General features: G+C 37.9%; 1 protein-coding gene across 4 annotated transcripts in view; it reads right to left on the bottom strand.

Moving 5' to 3' along the window:
* CEP162 (centrosomal protein 162) overlaps window positions 1-26,173 on the bottom strand; it is a 102,858-nt gene that overhangs the window by 22,549 nt on the left and 54,136 nt on the right. For all 4 annotated transcript variants that reach the window (XM_007103819.4, XM_007103820.4, XM_055087638.1 and 1 more), the window contains 8 exons: window positions 20,673-20,778; window positions 15,774-15,900; window positions 14,382-14,545; window positions 13,196-13,300; window positions 7,443-7,655; window positions 5,709-6,358; window positions 2,290-2,431; window positions 299-397 (listed from right to left, as the gene is read on the bottom strand). In XM_007103819.4, the coding sequence (XP_007103881.1) occupies window positions 299-397; window positions 2,290-2,431; window positions 5,709-6,358; window positions 7,443-7,655; window positions 13,196-13,300; window positions 14,382-14,545; window positions 15,774-15,900; window positions 20,673-20,778 (1,606 nt within the window). The remainder of the gene's footprint in view (window positions 1-298; window positions 398-2,289; window positions 2,432-5,708; window positions 6,359-7,442; window positions 7,656-13,195; window positions 13,301-14,381; window positions 14,546-15,773; window positions 15,901-20,672; window positions 20,779-26,173) is intronic.

The raw sequence follows: 26,173 nt of genomic DNA, 5'->3' as shown, positions 1-26,173 counted from the left end.
GGCTTAACCATCCAATTTTACCTCCTAAAAACTCAAAATAGCCAAACCAAACTCGCCCCATTTCCCTACTGCCCAGAAAATCTCAATGAAAAATACAAACATATAAATAACTTAATCAACTAACATTTGAGCTTCATCTGGGGAAAGCTGGCTTTTATTAATATTTTCTTGATGTGATAGATATTTCTGGGTTATCTCTATTTGTACATTTAAATTTAAAGAATTATACAGAAATATGAATATAATTGAAATGGCTAAGTAAAGCTTATGTTAGCAGAATATTTTGGTTATTTCTTACCTCTTTCTGTAGGATTTCTTCTCGAACGTGAGAAACTACAAGAGACTCTTGTTTACCCTGCAGCTCGTTAACTTGATTTTGGAAATGTTTTATAAGTACCTAGGAAATTATGTTAGAAGTACTGAGTTAATAAAGCTTTTCCTTGAACATTATTTGAAAAATATAAGAAAGTGAACTCATGACTTGTTTGTATTAAAAAATAAAAAGGATCCTAATATTTTATAATTGCCAAAATCTAACATAATTGCCACAGAAATTAAGTTCATTGAATGAATTAAACTCATTGAATAAATTCATCATTTTGTTTCTTTCAAAGTCTAATATATAACACCACACACATAAATTAATAACGATGTAACTCCTTGGCTTCTTTATCTCTAATACTTTTCTTTTGAAGATCTGAAAAATACCACTTAAAATCACCTTCTATAAAGTTTAAACATTTTGAAGAAAGTGGCCAATATTATCTTTATACTTTGTAATTAAGATAGTTTTTATTAAAAAGCTACTGACTAAAATAAAACCTAACATCTGTGAAAAGTCTCATTTTTAGACAAAGAAACTGAAGTACGTAAGTAAATACTTCCATCAAGAAGCTGCAAAAACAGGTAAAATTCATGTTTCTTTTCTCTAATGATTTACTTTTACTGTTTCTACAATTGGACTATGCTGACTTCATTTAACTCCCAATTTAAAATATTACACTTAGAACTCTGGGAAAATAACATATTGATACTTATGGCACTATGGCCTAATGACACTACTTTCCCCATCCCTCCCAGACCTCTCCTTATCATATAATCTCTTGATATAATGTTTGCTGCCCACTGACACCCCACTCCTTTGAGGGGAAGAAAGCTAGAGAAGCTCTCTGCAAGGCTGTATAATGGTTACTTCAAAAAAGCACTTTAAATCTTTTTCAGTGAAGTATTAAAACAGTCAAAGTTCTTTATTTCTGAGCTATCTGAAATTAAATTACAGACCTCATTACATCTCACCCTTAGATACACCAAATATTTCAACACGCATTTTCTTACAAATCCACAACAACATTTTTACACCTAAGAAAATTTGCAGTAATTTCATAATATCTACTGTCTTGTCCATACTCAAACTTCCCCAACTGACAGACTTGTTTTTAATTAAAATCCTATTAAATAATTATGGGTGGGAGAGGTGATCATGAGATAATTATTTCTTGAAGTTTTTCCCCCTCAGTTTGGTATTAAAACCTACAGAAAGATGAAGAGCACAGTAAACATTCACATATTCTTCAATATGAATTACCAACTGCTAACATTTTGCCATATTTGCTTTCTTTTCTGTTTTTCTTGGATACACCATTTGAAAGTAAGTTGCAAATTCTATTTTAATGCTGTTGTTTCAACTTGCAAAAACCACAGAAGATGGGCCACACAGTAGGTATTCATAAATATTCCAAGTTGACAAACATACTATCCAAGAAGGAAGACACACTTGAAGAAATGCAGATGAGCTGTCACAGTGCCCTGTCAAAATTCTCAGAAGACTATGCTTCATAATGGCTGTAGCATTATTTTATCCCCAGCACCTGAATGACCACAAAACATTATTTAATGAACAACAGGTAATGGGGAAAGAAGAGTGACGTGGCAGCTGGGACTTGGGGTGGAAGGAGGTGGTTCAGCATTCAGGTTTAAGTACAAGGTCCCCATCACATTGGCTGTATCCCTCAACCATCTATTACAACCTACTTGCAGGAAGATATATTTGAGAAATGTAGGGACGAAATTGCAAAAACACTTACTTAAAGGTATAACTGTAAAGTAGAATAGTTAAACACATATATGGCAAGAGTGTTGTCTTCTATTTAAAAAAAAGAAAGTGACAATAATTTCCCATTCCTATCACCAACCTCAAGAAGTGAAGTTAAAATATTTCCAAATACTTTGTCAACAATCTTGAAAAAAAAAAAAACTGCATTACACTCAAAGTTTATTAAAGTCACCTACCTCTTGAGTTGCTATTTTACGATTCAGTTCGGCTACTTTGGAAGAAGAATTTTCGACTGCGTTTTGGCAAAGGAGTTTCTCTACTTCCCTCTCATGAGATGCTTTGAGGGATGTGATGTGTGCTGCAGTTTCTTCCTTGAACCTTTAAAGCAAATGAAAGAACACCACACATACAAGTGGCTCTTCAACCTCTAATTCAGAGTCAGCACAAAAATAGTGTAAGAAGCCTGGAAATTAAAGAAGCAAAGGGAGAGAAGGCACCAATATCTACTGTACTGTGCTTGGTGCTTTATACATTACTGCCTATGAGTTCTTACAACCACTCCATGAGCTTGCTCTTATTTACTCAATTTTATAAAGGCAAACTTGACTGTAGGAAGGAGTGATGTATCTAGGGTCCCAGATCAGTAAGTTGCAGAGCTGGAGTTTGAGCCCAGCAGAGCTGGACACCCCCCAGCCTGGATCACTTTCTGAGAGACACAAAGGTTCTAAATGTTCTGTTTGGATTTAAGGCAAAGAGCTTGTCATTTTATCTTTTAAGATAAACTCAGATTTCTTGCCCCAATTATTTAGACTCTCCAATGCTTTGTTTCTAGGCAACACTCACCAGTTTTTGGTCCATGCATATGACTCCAGGGCTGGCTGCTGGTTGCAAGAATAAAATGATCTTTACGGTAATTCTTAGGACATAGGGTAGTCTGAAACTGAGACTACTCGTTTGTCTCTATGACAAAATTTGTGCATTCAGTGGCAGTTCAGTAAATGGTAAAGTTATACTAAAAAGCTGATACATTTCTTATAAACATTTCCCCTTCCTGGAAAAATTATTAAAAAATGACAGTTTTACTGAAAGCAGATATTTAGTAAATCACTGTTGATACTTATTAATATGGTAATTCCCAAACTACAAACATATCAGTTGCTTACTTGACTACATTTCTTCATGGAAACAGTGTGATTAGGACCCTCAGAAAAGCATAAAAATCTAAAGCACCCATGATATAACTGAACTATAGTAAAAAGCAGCCTAAATCTGGGCCTAGGAAACATTACATTTCACTTCTCAGGCCCAGAGCTGTCTGAAAAACAGATGAACAATACTAAAAAATTATAAACTATGTATAGGAAAATTTATAGGAGAACCTGAATTTTAAATTATTTCTAGGAAAGAATATGATTCTTTCCAAATAGCTTCATTACTACTATCATATTCAGGACTAAAGAAACAAGGTTTCAATTTGGAAAGCAGTATGACTGCCATGATGGCTCAATTAGATGTGGCTGCTAATCAGTCAATAAGCATTTGTTAGGTGCTTCCTATCCTCATTCTCTGGTAGAAGCCCTGTACTCTCCCAGGTCCTACCTCTTCCTTCACTCAGGCACTCATTACATATTCTGATGCTTCTAACTCTGGGTTCCTTAAGTCAGTCAAATGTATTGAAATCCTAATCTCTGAAGGGCATGACGTTACATATTCTCAATATACGTTATAGAACTTCACAATTAATATGTTGCTTCACAGACATTAAACTACACATGTTCTGTACACCCCAAACCTTTTTTTTTTTTTTTTTTTTTTTTTTTGTGGTACGTGGGCCTCTCACTGCTGTGGCCTCTCCCGCTGCGGAGCACAGGCTCCGGACGCACAGGCTCAACGGCCATGGCCCACGGGCCCAGCCGCTCATCGGCAGGCGGACTCTCAACCACTGCGCCACCAGGGAAGCCCCCCAAACCTTATTTTAAACCTCATACTCAAACCTATGATTGCCTACAGGTTGCAAAAGAAGTATAATCATACGTCAGTTCTCAAGGAGCTATAAGGTGGTGTATAATTAGTGCTTTCTTGGTACGTAACTGATATTTGGAGATGGGAGCAGGAAATTTCTAAGAAGCTCTAGGTAATATTTTTCCTAGAAAATGAGACATGAGTGAGCAAAAGGCAGGAAAGAAATTTGGCCAGTAACACTACTCTGATGGCGGAGGATCACAATGGTGATGGGACTTGAGATGCCAGGTAGAGAAATTCAGTCTTGATACTTTAGGAAGTTGGGAGTCACTGGAGAACAGAGTGACTCAGATACAGGAGTACTTAAAGAATATTAACGGTTTTTAAGCAAGATGACTGGGGGAGACGGAAACTGAAATCAGGGAGAGTGGGGTGGGAAAACTGTCTAGTAAACCAAGTAGACCACACTATAAAAAGGAAGAAAGCAAAATGAATACTTATAAGGAAGCACCCCATAGACTGTCAACCCAAGGAATAAAGGTGGTAAAAGCTGGGCCTGGCAACTGAAAATATGGTCATAGACAGAGATGGGGAAGTTGGGAGGCGGAGCTAGTTTATGGGTAAAAAAAGAGAGAAAATCTGCGATACTACTGATTCCAAGAGGAATAATCCAACACATTTTTAGATTTAATATCTGAGCTGAGGGAAGAGAACAAGCCTTGAAAAGTAAATCTAGGAGTCGTGGTTCATAGAAGCCATAGAGAACAGATGAGTCTAGCAAGGGAGAAAAAGCAGAGAACAGACAGAAAGCCAAAACCTGAACTTTGGTAGAAAGTCAGATTTTTGAGGAGGGAGAGGAAAAGGAGGTCAGGAGTCTGTCAAAAAGAGCAGAAAAGGAGCTTTAGTCAGAGTGCCAAGTCATGGAGGTTAAGGAGGAAACCCTTTCAGAAAAGGCAGTGTAGTCAACAATGTCACAGAAGATGAGGATGGAGAAAACTCCACTGACTGAGAAAGGCTATTCTTGAGAGACCAGGTTCAAAAGAGTGTGAGGATGAGAGCCATGCTTAGAGGAAGTCAGGGGGAAATAAAAGGAGGGGCTACGTGTGGGAAACTGGTACTGAAAGGCAGAGGACCAGAACTTGGTTTGATTGGGTAAAAAAGATCTGAGCATGTAAGAAGGCTCAGGAAAGAGACAGGAGATGGTACTTGGAGATTCTGAGAAGCAAAGGGATGAGTATAGAAGTTCTTCAAGGCATGAAGAGATGTAATCACAAGACTAATTTGAAGAGTTATTTTGGAAGAGGACCTTTTCCTCTTAGAATGTCAACTAGTTTCACTAAGAGCTGTTTTCTGATAGCTATCTGCCTACGGCAACCATAAATGATGATATTCATTTGCAGGAAGGCCCAGTGGGTCAGCTTATCAACACCATTTGGATACGTGCAGAAAGGTAAGACTGCTCGGCCCAAAAACTGGGTTGACATGAAGATTCAAGTTCATTAGAATCTGAGCTTCCAATAGGTAGAAGATCCAACTCTGAAACAGATCTGTGCTTAGCAATGTAATACAGGTTCTTAAAATTTGGTAATGAATTTAGTTCAGGGTCAAGCTAATTATCCAGGGGAAATACATCTATGATTTTTAAATTTTTATCTTTTTATGTCTCCATATACTGATGAAGTCACATTTTTACCTTTTCATGGAGTTTTCAAATTGGTTCACTGCTACTTCAGATTTCATCTTCAGCTCATTCCTCTCCACAGTTAATCTCTCCAGTTCATTTTTCAATCTGCAGTTTTCTTGTACAACCTCTGAAATATCGGAATCAGTAAAAGTATGTGGTTGGTAAAGCTTGCCCTCCAGCGTTCCAGAGGAGTTAGCATTTCTTTTACCCGGGTGCAGAACATCTTTCTTCACCCTTTTGGCAGTCATTTCCTCCCTAGCCTTATTGTGCTGATTAGAGAGCATCTTTCTCCTCTCCTTCTGAAGCCTCTCCACAGTTTTTGAAAGGTCCTGTATCTCTCTCCCCTTTGCAGCTAGCTCCTCGTTGAGTCTGACCAGTTTAGCTTTAGAATGAGCCTGTTCCACCTGGAATTCTATAGACTGGAAATCTTTATCATCCTTATCATTTTTCTTGAGCTCCAATTCAGCATTCTGACGTTTAAGAACATCTATTTCAGCCTCAAGATTTCTTACAGTGATTCGATGGGTTTCCTTGGCGTCACCCAGTTCCTTCTCCAGTGCTTTAACTCTGGAGGAGTTGTCATGTTGGTTCTGGGACGCCTCCTTCAATGTGCAGGCAAGTAGCTGCTGCTGTCCATCCAGTCTCTGCTCATACTGAATCTGTAGAAAAGAGTCCATGTGATGACAAACCGCTGCTAAACATTTCATTAGTTACCGAAGCCCTGCACTCTCCCAGGTCCTGCCTTTTCCTTCATTCGGGAACTCACCATACATTCTGATGCCTCCAAGCCCATGTTCCTTGAGTCAGTCAAATGTGTTGAAGTCCTATCTTTGAAGGGCATACCATTATATATTCTCAATATATGTTATGTAACTTCCTAATTATATGTTGCTTCATAACATTACAAGTTTTTATATACCAAAACTTATTTTAACCTCATATATTCCCTGAGGATAAATAGGGAAAGCAGTTGGGGCTACTGATATCTGTAAGAAATAGCACATTTTCAACCTTCTAACATCAATTTAGAAATCTCATAGGAGTAATAAGTCAGCTTAGAATTTGCATATTGGAGCTTTCTTATTATTAACAAAATAACCTAATAGTCTACTCTGTGGAGGGAGGCATGAAAGAGCTTTGTTCATTCAATCACTGAATGTATTTACTGCGCTACAACTGCATGCCAGGCACTGTGCCAGATCCTAGAGATAAACTCAGTTCCTGCCTTCAAACAGTTCACAGCCCGGTGAGGAGAGTGACATGGCAAATTTCAATCTCCTATGATAACTGCGATAATGGGCCTATGAACATGGTGCAGAGGGGCACCCGGGTGTGTCTGGAGGCCTGAGGGAAGGAAGGAAGGAAAGAAAGATGGCACAGAGGGAGCACATTCAAGTTCAGCTTTGAGGGATGTGTGTAAATTTGGGGATAAGTGGAAGCAGGGGTATTTTGGAAGTAGGAAGAGCACATGCGAAGGCAACTGAAATGCTTGGTGTGCACTGGGAATCAGAAATGAAAGGAGGAAGTGGCTGGAAGTGAGCAGGGGCAGGAGAGGCGGGTGGGATACGGACTGGAAAAAGGAAAAAGGTACATTTAGATAGATTAAAAGGGGGCGGGGGCTGGAATTCATTCCTCTATTTGGTCTCTGCCCTCCAAAGACATACTCTTCGGTCTCATTCTAAGAAGCCCCCAGCCCCCATGGTACATCTCTGAGCCCCATCGCCATGGCTACCCGGCACTTACCTTCATTTTCTGAAACTGCTGTTCCATGGTCCGAAGGCTTTTCTTGGCTTCTTCATCTTTGCCCTCCAGATCAGCTTCTAGTTTTTTTATCCTTTTTTCCATAAACTCCACTGTATTTCTATCCACTGTATCACCAGCTGCTGCTGCAGCCAATATTAGAGCAGGCAAAGAATTGGGATATCGTCTCTTTAGAATTCCTTCCATTTCCTTAACCTATTAAAATATTTTTGTATGCATGTTAAGGTCACAAATATAATAAAATTAAGCAGCTTAATGTAAAAATGTAGATTATGCTCTATCAGTCACGTCTAGGTTTCAAAGATGTTCATATCACATCTCAAGACTGAATCAAATGCACAGCAGCACAAATTAATTTCAAATTTTATATCCTAGATTATCTGATTAAAACACGCTATAGTATAATGTCTAATCTAATACTGGTTAATTTACAGAAATCCTCTTATGTTTATTTGAAATAGATCTTGGGTCTTCCTATTATACTAGTAACAACCAATCTTTGTGAGGACAAAGCTCTTTCCCCCTCCCTTTTTTCCACAGACCCCCCCCCCCAGATAAGTGTTTACACTGTCTACTGATTGAAAAATTACTTATATGCACATGAATGTGCAAAGCTTTTGTAATAAACATACAGCTTCCTAAGCGCCTGCCCCTGCCTGCAACAACCTCCCCCCTACCCCAGCCCTCCTCCAAATAAAGTTTAATTTACTTTAAAATGACTTCTTTCAATCAGGAAGCAAAGAGGATTAGATGACATTTAATGAAGTCCTCATAAAAACAACTTTTCATTTAGTCTATTAAAACAATAACATACTACACAATCTTTCTGTAAGGAAAAACTGCACCTGGGTCCAGATATTAGAGCTTGATATTATATACACGTGTGTATACCTGCTTTTGTTAAAGGTATTATGTTAAGATACCTTTGAAAAACATAGATTAAGAGACTAAAACTTCATTGAACAGTCTTCTAACCCCTGAGCATGCAATAAAATAAATAAAATAGCACCTAAGAGGTGGTCTAGTGCAGAGGTTAGAGCGTGTCTGAAGTTAACAGTGTGTTAGCGGCTTTGTGACCCATGTCATCTCCTCAATCTATGTATCTCTTTCGCCTCATCGGTAAAATGGGGAGGTAACAATACTGATTTCATGGTGTTCATATATTTAAGTAAGGATCAGATGACATTTATCTTGGTGAAGTGCTCAGCCGAGTGCCCAGCATGTGGTGAGGGCCTGATAATGGTTTTTATTATATATGATCTGGTCCCAAAAACTACCTTTCCAAAGGCAAGATGGGTTGCTCAAAATCCTGTTTATAGACTGAATATTGTTCCTAGTAGGTACTTAAGGGTCATATCATTTGCAAAGTTAACAGCAAATATTTCCATTCCTGAAGACTGCTTGCACATTCACAGATATACCATAAAGTGGGATACATCCAGATACAAAAATGGATCATTTCATCTGCAAAATTTTTCATTTTGCTTCCCCTGGTATTAAAAATCTAGATTAGATATAAGCATATAAAGGTGTATATATATATATACACACACACATAGACACCATGTATATTAAAAAGAGATCTAGATTTTTAAAAATGAATTTGTTTTAACATATTTACAATTAACATATTAATTTAAAATTCTAAACAATATTTTCAATCTGACTTTGATATTTTGCAAAGTATACTACATTTTTGGTAGAAAATTAATTTTATTTCTATCTTCTTTCATTTTGCTTTTAAATTTATTCTTTGGTCTCTGATACCAGTGTGGCTCTTGTTGTTGTTGTTTTTTAAATCTCACTGGAAATTAAACTATGGAATATTCCATTAAATAAAAGCATGAATGAACACACATAATCGGAAATTTTCACCATAACATGCATATAAATTAGCCCCACTATTACTTACGTGCTATTTAGAAAAAAAGATGTTTCATTCTACAATTAATCTATTTCAGGATATGGCTCAAACTGATTCTGAATATATTGTGATATACCTTGATTATAAAATACGTATTAAGATTTAAAATCATTAGGATAGAAATGTTCTGTTCAAGGGAACAGAGTAAGATCTGAAATGTGAGCAAACTATACAAAATATTAACAATATTTTAGAAAGATATAATCTAAGACAGTAAACCAATAAATTTTTAATGAAAGTGTTAGTAAAAGAGGGAGGTTACGTTGATAAAACGTTATATTTCTGATCCATATGGATCACCGTTTCAAATCTTGTTTTTAAGCATGCTTTATTTTTTACTCTCATACGTTCAGTTCTACATTATTCTCTTAAAATAAAATCATCTAGTGGAGAAGTGGTTCCTTTGGTCTTTCCTCTCTCACAATTCTGGATAGCTTCTTCTACATAGGCTAATCTAAGTCTTAGACACTGGAAAAAAAAAAAAAAAAAAGCCAAGCGACCTAGCCTATAGTTATTTCAGAATATTTCTCGCTCTTCAAACCATTTCAGTCCTGTTCCTTTCCTGGCCACTAAACCAAACTACCAAATCATACCTTTTAATATAACAGGTCCTGTAAAGTAACAAAGTTAATTTTTTGCTTAGTTTTCCTTCTTCTCATAAAACTGGGATAATATGCAGCCCAGTGATGACCTCACAGTTTCACGTTTGTGATGGAATAATAGCTGTATGTCTAAGGGTCATGACTTGACTACAGAATCATGTTCTCTTATGAACAGGACTGGAAATTCTAATTTTGTTTTAATATTTAGTTTGGAACACAAATACTACGTTATAGAAGGCTTTAAAAACATAAGGTACAATTAATATTCCAGCCTACAAAACAACTATTTCAATGAAAAAAAAAAAATTTATCCTAGTAAGTGTTACTATATGGGTTTTGAAAAAAGTCTTCCAGCCACAATGACCATGAAATGAGTATTTCTAAGCCTAAACAGTAAGCCAGAGCTCAAAATTATGGCCAGCTCTCTGGGAGGGGATGTTCGGTTTCCAGGGTGTTCTGCTGGACTTCCCTAGCGCTACTAACGTGTTCCCAACTGGAGAGTCTCCTTCCCTTCCCTCCTCTCTTGCCTATCCTTCCTCAGGAGAAGGAATCCTAGCTCTACACCCAGTGGCAAAGTTCTGTTTCTTTCTTCCTGGATGTCGAATAGAGTGGGATATGCAAATAACCTTTCATTAATAGGTCTACCACCTAATGAGACACATTACTCTTAAAAATTCTTTATGCAAAAAGCCACAGAGTACATAAAATAATGTTGTTTACTGTGTTTTACTGTTACTTTAAATACTGTATTCAAAGTTTAAAGCAGAGGCAGTTCTATATTAAAATTAATGAATAAAACCAAAAATTTCCAGGTTGACTACATCTTGTAGGAACTCCTGAAACAAAAGAGAAAACAGGGGCTTCCCTGGTGGCACAGTGGTTGAGAATCTGCCTGCCAATGCAGGGGACACGGGTTCGAGCCCTGGTCTGGGAAGATCCCACATGCCGCGAAGCAACTAAGCCCGTGAGGCACAGCTACTGAGCCTTAAGCATATAAAGGTGTATATATATATATACACACACACATAGACACCATGTATATTAAAAAGAGATCTAGATTTTTAAAAATGAATTTGTTTTAACATATTTACAATTAACATATTAATTTAAAATTCTAAACAATATTTTCAATCTGACTTTGATATTTTGCAAAGTATACTACATTTTTGGTAGAAAATTAATTTTATTTCTATCTTCTTTCATTTTGCTTTTAAATTTATTCTTTGGTCTCTGATACCAGTGTGGCTCTTGTTGTTGTTGTTTTTTAAATCTCACTGGAAATTAAACTATGGAATATTCCATTAAATAAAAGCATGAATGAACACACATAATCGGAAATTTTCACCATAACATGCATATAAATTAGCCCCACTATTACTTACGTGCTATTTAGAAAAAAAGATGTTTCATTCTACAATTAATCTATTTCAGGATATGGCTCAAACTGATTCTGAATATATTGTGATATACCTTGATTATAAAATACGTATTAAGATTTAAAATCATTAGGATAGAAATGTTCTGTTCAAGGGAACAGAGTAAGATCTGAAATGTGAGCAAACTATACAAAATATTAACAATATTTTAGAAAGATATAATCTAAGACAGTAAACCAATAAATTTTTAATGAAAGTGTTAGTAAAAGAGGGAGGTTACGTTGATAAAACGTTATATTTCTGATCCATATGGATCACCGTTTCAAATCTTGTTTTTAAGCATGCTTTATTTTTTACTCTCATACGTTCAGTTCTACATTATTCTCTTAAAATAAAATCATCTAGTGGAGAAGTGGTTCCTTTGGTCTTTCCTCTCTCACAATTCTGGATAGCTTCTTCTACATAGGCTAATCTAAGTCTTAGACACTGGAAAAAAAAAAAAAAAAAGCCAAGCGACCTAGCCTATAGTTATTTCAGAATATTTCTCGCTCTTCAAACCATTTCAGTCCTGTTCCTTTCCTGGCCACTAAACCAAACTACCAAATCATACCTTTTAATATAACAGGTCCTGTAAAGTAACAAAGTTAATTTTTTGCTTAGTTTTCCTTCTTCTCATAAAACTGGGATAATATGCAGCCCAGTGATGACCTCACAGTTTCACGTTTGTGATGGAATAATAGCTGTATGTCTAAGGGTCATGACTTGACTACAGAATCATGTTCTCTTATGAACAGGACTGGAAATTCTAATTTTGTTTTAATATTTAGTTTGGAACACAAATACTACGTTATAGAAGGCTTTAAAAACATAAGGTACAATTAATATTCCAGCCTACAAAACAACTATTTCAATGAAAAAAAAAAAATTTATCCTAGTAAGTGTTACTATATGGGTTTTGAAAAAAGTCTTCCAGCCACAATGACCATGAAATGAGTATTTCTAAGCCTAAACAGTAAGCCAGAGCTCAAAATTATGGCCAGCTCTCTGGGAGGGGATGTTCGGTTTCCAGGGTGTTCTGCTGGACTTCCCTAGCGCTACTAACGTGTTCCCAACTGGAGAGTCTCCTTCCCTTCCCTCCTCTCTTGCCTATCCTTCCTCAGGAGAAGGAATCCTAGCTCTACACCCAGTGGCAAAGTTCTGTTTCTTTCTTCCTGGATGTCGAATAGAGTGGGATATGCAAATAACCTTTCATTAATAGGTCTACCACCTAATGAGACACATTACTCTTAAAAATTCTTTATGCAAAAAGCCACAGAGTACATAAAATAATGTTGTTTACTGTGTTTTACTGTTACTTTAAATACTGTATTCAAAGTTTAAAGCAGAGGCAGTTCTATATTAAAATTAATGAATAAAACCAAAAATTTCCAGGTTGACTACATCTTGTAGGAACTCCTGAAACAAAAGAGAAAACAGGGGCTTCCCTGGTGGCACAGTGGTTGAGAATCTGCCTGCCAATGCAGGGGACACGGGTTCGAGCCCTGGTCTGGGAAGATCCCACATGCCGCGAAGCAACTAAGCCCGTGAGGCACAGCTACTGAGCCTGCGCGTCTAGAGCCTGTGCTCCGCAACAAGAGAAGCCACGACAATGAGAAGCTAGTGCACTGCGATGAAGAGTAGCCCCCGCTCGCCACAACTAGAGAAAGGCTGTGCACAGAAATGAAAACCCAACACAGCCAAAAATAAATAAATAAATAAATAAATTATAAAAAGAGAAAACAAAAATGCTCTGTATATAAAATATCTTAATGAAAATTTACCCTGAACACGTACTTGTCGCTCTAGATCCTGAATTTTTTTGGCATCAGTTGCTTTTTCTTTTAAACGTATCTTCTGCTGGATGGATGGATTTCCAGATTCAGCTTTCAGTTTCTCAACCTACCAATAAGGAAAGACCATGTTAAGAAGCATATTTAAAACACAGCAGAGAAACACCAAGAGGGAAGCATAATGGCAGTTCATTAATTCACTCATTAGATCCCAGATAGGGCACTGTGCTGGAGATATGGAGAGCAAACAAGACAAGCCAGGTCCCTGCTTTCATGGTGCTTATATCCTAATGGAAGGAGACAGTTGAAAAGCTAATAAACAAAATCATTAAGTAAATTAAATAACTTCAGAGAGTGACAAGTACTATGAAAAAAATAAACTCAAGGAATGAGAAGAAAGAGTCAGGGGAGGCGAGACTGGTAGCTACATTAGATTAAGAGGTCAGGAAGATCTTTCTGGGGAGTAGAAATCAGAGCTGAGACTTGAACAAGGAGTGAGACACAGGAAGAAGCTAGGTCAGAGCACACTCTAGGCCAAAGCAACAAGTGGAACGAGCTCGGCATGTTCAAGAACCAGAGGGAGGCCCGTGTGGTTGGGAGGACAGTGACCGGGGAGTGCAGTATGGATGGGGCTGGAGAGACAGGCAGGGTTCAGACCACACGAGGACCTCACAGGCTGTGCTAAGGAGCTTGGATTTACAGTTGCCCCTTGGTAACCGTGGGGCACTGGTTCCCAGACCCCTGCAGATACTAAGATCCGGGCATGCCGAAGCCCCAGGGATGCTCAAGTCCCTTGTATGAAATGGTGTAGTATTTGCCTGTAACTCCCATATACTTTAAATCATCTCTAGATTACTTATAATACCTAAAACAATGTAAATGCTATGAAAATAGCTGCCAGTGAACAGCAAATTCAAGTTCTGCTTTTTGAAACTCTGGTTTTCTTCCAAATATTTTCAATCCACAGTTGGTTGAATCTGCTGGATCGGGAACTTGTGGATACAGACGGCTAACTGTTATTCTCAGGCTAATCTAAAATAGACTACACAAATAAACACAAACCAAAGTCAAACCGGCCATTTTAATGAACAGAATTTCGAGTATATTGATTTGATGACACAAAGCTATGAAGGAGTATTGAAGATAATAGGGTTCATCTATAGAAATACATTCTGAAATGATCATATTACCTCAAGTTTCAGCTTCTCAATTTCTTCATTTGCTTCTTTAAGCCGAACTGCATCTTTATCCAGAAGTTCCTGATTTTCGGCGTACCACTGTAATCTTTTTTGCAGGTGACTTATTTCTTGTTTATGTGTTTCTTCTAAAATTTTTATTTCATATAATTTTTCACCTATAAGATAAAGTAATACAATAACTCCATTGTAACTTTTCAAAATATGGAAATAAACTACATTGAAAGATTTTAAATGAAAACCAATGTCTCTCTAATGAAAGCATTAAGAAAAAAATAAGAGGCCAAAAACAACTAATGTATGCAAGGCTGTGTCTAGTTTAGTGTATTAGTAAAGGAGGATGAAGACTGTGTTCAGAGTCCAAATCCTCAAACTTGTAGCAAAGTTGGCATATAGAAATTTTTGATAAATCACTTGTTTTCCCACTGACTTTCATTATAAAAGTAAAGTCTTTTCTATGAAGATAAATGTTGGATTCAGGAGATAATAAAAATGAAGAATTCCTATAATTATATTAAAAAGTAACAATGGCAAACATTAGAGAGTGCTTCCCATGTAAGATTTTATTTAATACAACAAACATATGATGCGAAATATTGTTGTTATTCTATTTTACAGATGAAGAAAGTCAATTTCTTACAAACAGTTAAGTGGATTTTACTATACACATCTTACACTGAGATCATAATATCACAGAGGAAAGATCCTTACTTTGGCAAACAAGGGGTTCTCTGATCAACCTTTCTAGCCCTGTGTTCTGCCATCCTAAGCCACAATCCACAGGTGTATCCAAAAACACGTTCATGAAACACTCTTGAGCGACCCCCTCCATTCGTTTACTCCTGAATCTCTCCATCTGTCAGGACCCTCAAATGCCATTCCTCTCTGAAACCCTTATTAGCACCCTCATGTTTATTTCTAATTTTTTTAATATTAAACTTTCTTATCTTACTCTCCTCTGCATTCTTATCTTACTCTCCTTTGTTTTCCCTGGTGGGGTATACCATATCCATCCTTGTGTTTCTACAAACATAGTTTCTACAAACATTTGTTCATTTGGTAAATACTTGAGAGCTTATGTTTCAGACCCAGGGATCAAAAGGGAGACCATGCCCTGGAAAGTCACAGTTTAGCTGGGATGACTGTAAACAACTAAGCTTACAATGCCATGAATTCAAAACAATCTGTGACTTTCTTTGGTCTCCCAATTATTGCTGCTAAAACCAATCAAATGCACATACCTATTAACTAATTTTTTTAAGTTTCTAAAATTACAATACACTTCAAGGAATAGCACTTTAATTACACTATCCAACTGCTATTACTTAATTCAAGATTAGAACAGTTAGGAGTATAAAAGTAAACCATTTCAGCTCAGACTTTTACCTGTGGCATAAGCAATCTGGTCTTTGGCTTGGTCTCTCTCTTTCTTCACTTTTTCCAAGTCTACTTCAAGAGCCTGTTTGTCCTGCTTCAGTCTTTTGATGTCTTCCAATAAACTGTTTTTTTCTTTCTTGATATTCATAAAAATACAAAAGCAAATGATTTCCAACCACAATAAATTGGGGTAGAGAGTCTCTTTCACCCACGTCATCATAAACACTGCTAATTATTTTTCTAAATTTTAGCTTGACCTTATCACCATTCCCCTCCAAACGATCACGAGCTCCCCAGAGCCTACTAGAATCAGTTCTAATCACCTAACTCAGCACAGCTTCCAAGCCCTTCCACTCTGCCGTTCTCACTTCTCCTGGGTTACTCCAATACCCTCCTAACCAGTCTGCCTCCTCCACTCTCAGCACCTACAGCCTTTTCTCCTCACAGCAGCCAGAGCAACTGTCTTCAAGAGTCAGTTAATGTCAGTCTTCTGTCTGAAGCTCTCTGGCGGCTCCCACCCCTCTTGGGGGAAGCCCACAGTCCTGCCCATGACCTTCAGTGTCACAGAACCCAGTCGCGCCCACTCCTCTGACGCATCTCCGGCAAATCTCCCCCTCGCACTCCACACCAGCTGCAGAGACCTCCCGACTGTTCTTTGAACCCGCCCAGCACGTTCCGACCCCACGGTGTTTTTGCACTTACTGTCTCCTCTGCCCTCACATAGCCAGGTGGTTCGTTCCTTCACTTTATCAGGATTTCTGTTCAAACGAGGCCCCAGGAAGGCCTTCCCTGATCACTCTAAAATGGCAACCCTCATCCTGGCCCCCAAGTGTGCTGCTTTTTTTTCTTCTCACACACTCATCACCGCCTGACATAGACATTTACTTGAAAGCAGAACTTTACTTTGCTCATCCCTATATCACAAATGCAAAAAAATGCTTGGCACATTTAAAAAAAAGTTAAATTCTCAATGTGCTCACATGCCGCACTCTCTCAACTGCCCTCATTCCTCGCCTTGCCAAAGTCATACTTATCCTTCAAAGCATAGTTCAAATGAGGCTATTCCTGATAATCCCTGCCCCAGCATTACCACAAACTTTCAGTGTACCTCTAGCATAGCATTTACCACTTTGTTTCATACAACACTTATTTGCGTACAAGCCTTTTCTCTTTATTAGGCTGAAAGCTCTTTGGGGACCAAGACTGATTTTACTACTTGTTTACTTTATGGCACCAAGCACATGGCAGGTACTCAATAAATGTATACTGAACTGAACTCATAACTGCTGAATAAACTCCTGGAGCACAGTTGGTATATTTTATTTTCAAAATAAAAATTCTTAGAAACTTTCTATCACACTACCTTAGAATCTAAAATCCAGTCTTATGAAGAAAATAAATCCATTCATAAGGGCTTGAATAATAGTGGTTCTAGCTGTATCATTTCACTGTTTTATCTTCTGTGTGATCTTCTGTGGATGTCTTTTCAGAAGAGCACTGAATTTCTACAAGAACCTACTGTGTGGACACTCAGAGGCCTCTGCCTGTCTCTCCGATCTTTTCTTCCATCACTCTTGTCCTTACTCACACACTTCTGCCTCAGGTGCCTCTGCATCTGGAAGGTACAAAGCCCCATCCTGACTCAGGGCCTGTGCCTCCCCCTGGCTGGAAGGCTCGGTCTTTGCACGGTGAGTTGACACAGCTGCCTTACCCCTGCCCTGCCTACCGTTAGTCTCTGTTCTTATTTTCCTCAAAGAACTTACCTCTATTTGTAACTATTTCTCGTTTACTTATTATCTGTCTTCCCTGGTAGAATATAGGTTCCTAGTGAGCAAGGCCCATGTCTGTCTTGTTTACCTACTGTTTTTCCAACACCAGGATGATTGCCTGACTGACTGGCCCAACTGCAGTCAGCCTCATCCTCCTCTCCACCCTGGGAATCTAGAAGGGCAGGGCTCAGGACCTTTGCTTTTAGTATGTGTCCATCCACAGTTTAAAAAAAAACAATTCACATTTTAAGACTACACTAATTGGTATTAATTTTTAAGGTACAAATTAGACTATACATAAGTAGGTTTGATATGAATATTATATTACAGATTTATCTCAGTATGAATTTTTTGCTCTAAAACTATTTAAACTCAGAAAACCAAAGTGAATGAAAATTAACACATGACATTCCATCTTTCAATATTTGCACAAATAAACACAACCCTAAATAATCTTTAACACTTTTTCTTTTTTGATTTTTTTTTTTTAAATCTTTTTTTTTTTGGCTGCATTGGGTATTCGTTGCTGCACGCAGGCTTTCTCTAGTTGCGGCAAGAAGGAGCTACTCTTTGTTGCGGTGCGCCCGCTTCTCATTGCGGTGGCTTCTCTTGTTGCGGAGCACGGGCTCTAGGCGCACAGGCTTCAGTAGCTGTGGCGCACTGGTTTAGTTGTTCCGCAGCACGTGGGATCTTCCCGGACCAGGGATCGAACCCGTGTCCCCTGCAGTGGCAGGTGGATTTTTAACTGCTGTGCCACCAGGGAAGTCCCTTTCTGATTTCTTTTAAGGTGTTCCCTGCCTTTGGTACTTTCACCATGATGGGTTTAGATGTAGATTTTAAATTATGTATCCTGAGCAGGACTCACTGTATTTCCTGAATTTGAGAATTCATCTCTTTTATTAATTTCTAGACAATTCTTAGCCATTACTTAAAAAAAAAATTTAATTACATACTAGAGTATCTCACATCGCTGATATTTTTCATTTCTCTATTTTTTTGTGTTTCACTCTAAGCTCCTTAGATCTATCTTCTAGTTTACCAATTTCTTCTTAGTTATGTATGATCTATTTAATTTTTCTACTTATTCTGTTTATTTTTCTCTGAATTTGCCTAGTCTGTTTTGTTCTTTCCTCGCACTGAATTTCTCACTTATTTTGTATATTAAATCATTTAAAGTCTATTTATTTCATAGTCTACTCAGTAATTTGATTGGGGCTCTAATCCTGCTGTTTATTAAATCATCCCATGCCTGCTCACGGTGGGTTGTTTCCCTGGGTTGTGTAATTCTGCATTCTGGGCGTACCGTCAGCAGGATTTTATCTGAAGGAATACCATGTGAGCTGGGTTAAGGATGGATACCCCTAAGAGTGTTTTGCATGTGTTTCTTATAGACACACTTAAGATGATCACTGACTCAGGACCACCTTTTATGATACTTTTTTTTTCCAGTTTGAGTATGACCAAACCTTGAAAGTAGTGTCAATTCAAATACTAAAACACAAATGAAGGCAGTAGGTATGACATTTATACTGAACAACTAGTAAGACACTGAGCAGAGATTTTTATCCCCCCTCTCTATATAGAAATCAAGTTAAGACAGATAAACTTTCTTGATATTTCAGCCCCTTCTGAAGGTGGGTGGATTTTTTCATAGACCACTGTTTTACTGAAGGATGTGGCCCCTTTGAAGTCCTGGGGTCCTATCTCTACTTTGTTGTTAAAGCTCAAGGCTCGTGGTTACTAAACTGGCAGCCTAGGAGCAATGTTTACTGCTAGGTTTGTATCCCTGTTCATTTCTGACCCCTAGAGATTCCCCTTACTTTCTTGAGAGCTGGGATATGCACTTACAAGATGTTTCTTATATTTTAGCCAGCATTTTCCAGTGATTTCAGTGGCAGTTTTAGTTTCCCGTTTGTCAGAAAAAAATGTGTTCAAAGTAGCACTTTTGAAAGGTCACTAATAACAGCCTTCAAATGAAGCTAATGCTGTGCTTGAAACCTTACCATGTTTTCCCAAGCCTTCATAAACTTCAGCAATGTTAATTGCTCTCCTAACTTGCTAGTTTTTGAGGCCCACTGATAAGTGCGGGTGTCCAATCATGTATTCCTTCTTTCTACTTATCTGCCTACCTATCTAATCATTCTATACATACATGCATCTTAAGAAAGTTCTCTAATGGATTCATATTTGAAGCTGTATTTTACATACAAGTCTGTTAAGCATCAATTATTGGACTAAGGCATGTTTAAAGTGCTATATAACCTAACTTTATATAATAAATTTCTAATTAAAAAGTGATATGTAATTGGAATTTTTCTAATTTACATAATCATTCAAATAGATTGGAAGGACTTTTTAGTTTAGTGCTATGGTTCTTAATGGGAGGGAGTGGGGAGAGTTGACTGCCCTCCCACAGGAGATGTCTGGAAACGTGGCAGTAGTTTTGAGTGTTGCAGCAACTGGTGGGTGCTATGAGCATAGTTCCTGGCAACAGGAGTGATAAAAATCATGCAATGCATAGAACTGTTCTGCTTAAGACAGAATTAATCTGCCCTAAATCCCCAAACTTCTCCTATTGATAAATACTGCTTTAGAAAATTCTAGGCCATATTCTTTATAACAATTCAATACAAATAAAGAAAAAAGTTATACAGTAGCTATTGCATTTCACCTCTGTGTTAGGCACATCAGACACACATATTTGCAGATATAGTCTCCGCCCCCTAGAAGTGAACAGTCTGCTTGGGAAGACAGAGGAAAAGCCAACTAACTTTTTAAGGTGAATGATTATCTTTATTTTCCTAGTTTAGCCGTACATTTCCAATGAGGAATTTGAAGTTAGGTATACATGCCCTAAATAAGGTTATGCCTCCAACATGGCTCCACATGATAAATGCCTGATGAGAGGTTGGATTATAAAGAGGATGCCACCTAAAACCAGCATCACATTGTCTCCTCTATAGTAAGGTCACACGTGTCCCAGTGCTAACCTTAGATATTTCCTAATTTTTAATTGGTATGAAATTTATAAGATTTTATTTTTTCATAAATTACAAAAGCAGATTTTTTTTTTACACATGTAGAGATTTTTATAACAATCTTTCCTATCGCTAATGGTTAAAATCCTTATGCAACTTACCTGTGCCACCCGTAGTTCTGCTAACAGATCTGTAAAATTCTGGTTTCTGATGGGCTCTGAATCTTCAACTACTTGAGACAGGAAACGACTTCTATGCATCTGTTCTCTGATTTATTTTGAAAATAAAAAATATATATATTTTTAAAAGGTACTCCTTTCAATACAAAATATTCAATTCTTAAAAATTAAAAACACTTTGCACGTTGAAACTATGAGAGTCATTGAAGAGAAAGTTTATTTAAACTAAAGATTACAATACTAAAATACTAAAAGAGAAATACACTTCATGTGAAAATTTTATGTATAATCTAAAAGAACCGAAACCCTAAGAGTACTGGTTTATTTGTAATATAAAAATATTTCCTGCCAATTCTCAGAAAAAAAAAAATCAATCTCCCAGAAAGACCTGCTGCCATTTCCCCTGTGGTGTTCTTAGACTCCTTGTCACATCATTCTAGACTCCTTTCTGAGAAACACAAATTGCCAATCATACCCATGGAAACTAACAAACAAAAGCAAACACAGTCTACTACTGGTATCTTAGAATCAATTTTTCTGTTTTTTTTCCAGAGATATTATACAAGTTTAGGAGTACACATATGATCATCTAACCCTACTTTCTAAACAAACCATTTATTCCATTGTGAAAATTCATTTAGAGCTTCAGGTTTGGATCCTGGAATAGATCTTCTCTTTTAAAAGCCAGGCAACATTATCAGATATGAAATTTTAAAATACTTTATTGAAGTATCTGGGAAGAAAGCAGATGTAAATACCTTCATGCCTCAGAACTGTGCAGATTATCAGCCCTGGCTTGGGGTCACACTTACCAGGAGAAAGGGGCATTTTCCCCCTCCTAATTTACACAAAAGTGCCCTCACTTGCCAACCTGTATACTTTCCAGCTTTGTCTGCTACAAGATATGCTTTTTTCTATTTTGCATGAAAGATGAGTGTGAGCTAACAGCAGCCCTGCCTCATATGCCCAAAGTTACCTTACCAAAAAAATGGAAGAAGTATGTAAATAAATAAAACATACACGACATTCATAGCCAAAGAAATTTCTTCTGATAGCGGTCCTATTTGAGGTTTTAGGTGTTTACCTGAAATGATGCATAGCTGGCAGTCATTTCTCAAAAGAAGACAGTACCCTAGCTTGCCCACATTTGTTGGTTCAGCTCTTTCACAAGGCGCAACTGTCATCACCAACCTTCTATCAGCAATCCCCTACATCGGCACTACCTTAGTAGAATGAATCTGAGGCGGCTTCTCTGTAGACAAAGCAACACTAACACGCTTCTTTGCCTTCCACTTTATCCTTCCCTTTATTATCCTAGCACTGGCAATAGTCCACCTTCTATTTCTCCATGAAGCAAGATCCAACAACCCCACAGGAATCCCCTCCAACATAGACAAAATTCCATTTCATCCCTACTACACAATCAAGGATATTCTAGGTGCTTTATTACTAATCCTAGTCCTACTTATACTAACCCTATTTGCACCCGATCAACTAGGAGACCCCGACAATTACACCCCAGCAAACCCATTAAGCACTCCAGCACATATTAAACCAGAATGATACTTCCTATTTGCATATGCAATTCTACGATCCATCCCTAACAAACTAGGAGGCGTCCTAGCCCTACTACTCTCCATCCTAATCTTAATATTTATCCCAATACTCCATACATCTAACAATGAAGCATAATATTCCGACCATTCAGCCAATTTCTGTTCTGAGTACCAGTCGCAGATCTGTTAACCCTGACATGAATCGGAGGCCAACCTGTAGAACACCCATACATAATCGTAGGTCAACTAGCATCCATCCTATATTTTCTCTTAAGCCTAGTCCTAATGCCAATAGCTAGCCTTATTGAAAATAAACTCTTAAAATGAAGACTCTTTGTAGTATAATAAATACCCCGGCCTTGTAAGCCGGAAAAGGAGAAGATCACACCTCCCCAAGACTCAAGGAAGAAGCATTAACGCCTCACCATCAGCACCCAAAGCTGAAATTCTACATAAACTATTCCTTGAAAAAAGCTTTATTGTAGATAGCCGTGAACCCACAGTGCTATGTCAGTATTGAAAATAATTTATTTAATTACATTTTCATGTTGTGGACCATACACATACATACCCCATATCAATAGTAGCGTTCTCCTTGTAGATGTATACATGTACATGCTATGTATAACTGTGCATTCAATTATATTCCCCACGGGCAGTTAAAGCTCGTATTAAATTTCATTAATTTTACATATTACATAAATATTATTGGTCGTACATAATACATGAACTTAAATCAATTCTAGTCAGTTAACACTATGGCCGCTCCATTAGATCACGAGCTTAATCAGCATGCCGCGTGAAACCAGCAACCCGCTGGGCAGGGATCCCTCTTCTCTCACCCGGCCCATTAATCGTGGGGGTAGCTATTTAATGATCTTTATAAGACGTCTGGTTCTTACTTCAGGGCCATGTCCACTTAAAATCGCCCACTCGTTCCCCTTAAATAAGACATCTCGATGGGTTAGTGACTAATCAGCCCATGCTCACACATAACTGAGGTTTCATACATTTGGTATTTTTTTATTTTTTGGGGGGGATTTGCTTGGACTCAGCTATGGCCTCGGGGAGGCCCCGCCGCAGTCAAAGCTGGTCGTAGCTGGACTTGTATGTATTTGTTATCTGGCTAGCACAACCACCATCCATGTTTAAATTAATGATTATAAGACATAATTAATTAATGGTTACAGGACATAGCACTTTACTATTCCCCCCTGGGGTCAAAAAACTGTATCTCGTAGGGGATTTCCCCCCCGCATTCAATACTAACCTCCTTCTTAGATATTCATCACCCCCCTAGACAGGTTGCTCCCTAGATTTACAAGGCATTTTTTTCATAAATCAATACTAAATCTGACACAAGCCCCATAATACAATTGTACTAACGTCCTTCATATATAAACAGGTTGATGTAGCTTAAACTTTTCATAAAGCAAGACACTGAAAATGTCTAGATGGACTTGCTAGTCCCACTAACATAAAGGTTTGGTCCCAGCCTTTCTATTAGCTCTTAACAGATTTACACATGCAAGTATCTACATCCCAGTGAAAATGCCCTCCAAATCACAAAGATCAAAAGGAGCAGGTATCAAGCACGCCACACCAGCAGCTCACAACACCTTGCTTAGCCACACCCCCACGGGACACAGCAGTGATAAAAATTAAGCCATGAACGAAAGTTTGACTGAGCCATGTTAATCAGGGTTGGTAAATTTCGTGCCAGCCACCGCAGTCATATGATTGACCCAAGCTAATAGGCATACCGCGTAAAGAGTGTTAAGGAGTTACACAAAATAAAGTCAAGCCTTGACTAAGCTGTAAAAAGCCATAGTTAAAACCAAGCTAAACCACGAAAGTGACTTTAATACAATCTACTACACAACAGCTAAGGCCCAAACTGGGATTAGATACCCCACTATGCTTAGCCGTAAACCTAAATAGTCACAAAACAAGACTATTCGCCAGAGTACTACTAGCAACAGCCTAAAACTCAAAGGACTTGGCGGTGCTTCATACCCCCCTAGAGGAGCCTGTTCTGTAACCGATAAACCCCGATCAACCTCACCAACCCTTGCTACTTCAGTCTATATACCGCCATCTTCAGCAAACCCTAAAAAGGAACGAAAGTAAGCATAACTACCCTACGTAAAAACGTTAGGTCAAGGTGTAACTCATGGGATGGGAAGAAATGAGCTACATTTTCTACACCAAGAACACACTTTATACTCATACGAAAGGTTTTATGAAATCTAAAAACTAAAGGAGGATTTAGTAGTAAATTAAGAGCAGAGTGCTTAATTGAATAAGGCCATGAGGCACGCACACACCGCCCATCACCCTCCTCAAGTGCCACAGCAAAGCCTCAATTCATTAACCCATGCTGAGCAACCACACGAGAGGAGACAAGTCGTAACAAGGTAAGCATACTGGAAAGTGTGCTTGGACAAAACAAGATATAGCTTAAATAAAGCATCTAGTTTACACCTAGAAGATTCCACAACTCATGAATATCTTGAACTAAATCTAGCTCACACTTCTCAACCTCTACTATCACAAATTAATTAAATAAAACATTCATCACACATTCAAAGTATAGGAGATAGAAATCTAAATACCAGTGGCGCTATAGAGAAAGTACCGTAAGGGAAAGATGAAAGATATCCTAAAAGTAAGAAAAAAAAAAGCAAAGCTTACCCCTTGTACCTTTTGCATAATGACTTAACTAGTAATAACTTAGCAAAGAGACCTTAAGCTAAGCTACCCGAAATCTATGTGGCAAAATAGTGAGAAGATTTGTAAGTAGAGGTGAAAAGCCTAACGAGCCTGGTGATAGCTGGTTGTCCAAGAAAAGAATCTCAGTTCAACGTTAAATAATACCAAGAACCACATTAAGTTCCAATGTATATTTAATTGTTAGTCTAAAAAGGTACAGCTTTTTAGAAATGGGGGCACGCACACACCGCCCATCACCCTCCTCAAGTGCCACAGCAAAGCCTCAATTCATTAACCCATGCTGAGCAACCACACGAGAGGAGACAAGTCGTAACAAGGTTCTCCTCGCACAAGCTTACATCAGTAACTGATAATACACTGATAATTAACAGCTAATAAATAAAGCCCAACGCTAAATCATTTATTAAATACACTGTTAACCCAACACAGGTGTGCATTAAGGAAAGATTTTAAAAAGTAAAAGGAACTCGGCAAACACGAACCTCGCCTGTTTACCAAAAACATCACCTCTAGCATAATCAGTATTAGAGGCACTGCCTGCCCAGTGACTAATCGTTAAACGGCCATGGTATCCTGACCGTGCAAAGGTAGCATAATCACTTGTTCTCTAAATAAGGACTTGTATGAATGGCCACACAAGGGTTTTACTGTCTCTTACTTTTAATCAGTGAAATTGACCTTCCCGTGAAGAGGCAGGAATAACAGAACAAGGCGAGAAGACCCTATGGAGCTTCAATTAATCAACCCAAAAATCACAACCTCAAACCACCAAGGGATAACAAAGTTTTATATGGGTTGACAATTTCGGTTGGGGCGACCTCAGAGTACAAAAACCCCTCGGAGTGATTAAGCCTAGGCCTACTAGCCAAAGCGTAACATCACTTATTGATACAAAGTCTTGATCAACGGAACAAGTTACCCTAGGGATAACAGCGCAATCCTATTCTTTGTGTCATAATTCCAACAATAAATAAATCAACTCCTAGTCTAACTATTGGACTAATCTATATGACTATAGAAGCAATACTGTTAATATGAGTAACAAGAAATTTTTTCTCCTCGCACAAGCTTACATCAGTAACTGATAATATACTGATAGTTAACAGCCAATAAATAAAGCCCAACGCTAAATCATTTATTAAATACACTGTTAACCCAACACAGGCGTGCATTAAGGAAAGATTTTAAAAAGTA

This window comes from Physeter macrocephalus, chromosome 10 (genome assembly GCF_002837175.3).
Source record: "Physeter macrocephalus isolate SW-GA chromosome 10, ASM283717v5, whole genome shotgun sequence".
Lineage (NCBI taxonomy): Eukaryota > Metazoa > Chordata > Mammalia > Artiodactyla > Physeteridae > Physeter > Physeter macrocephalus.
Note: the sequence above shows the minus strand (reverse complement) of the source record. Positions and strands in the feature narration are given on the sequence as shown.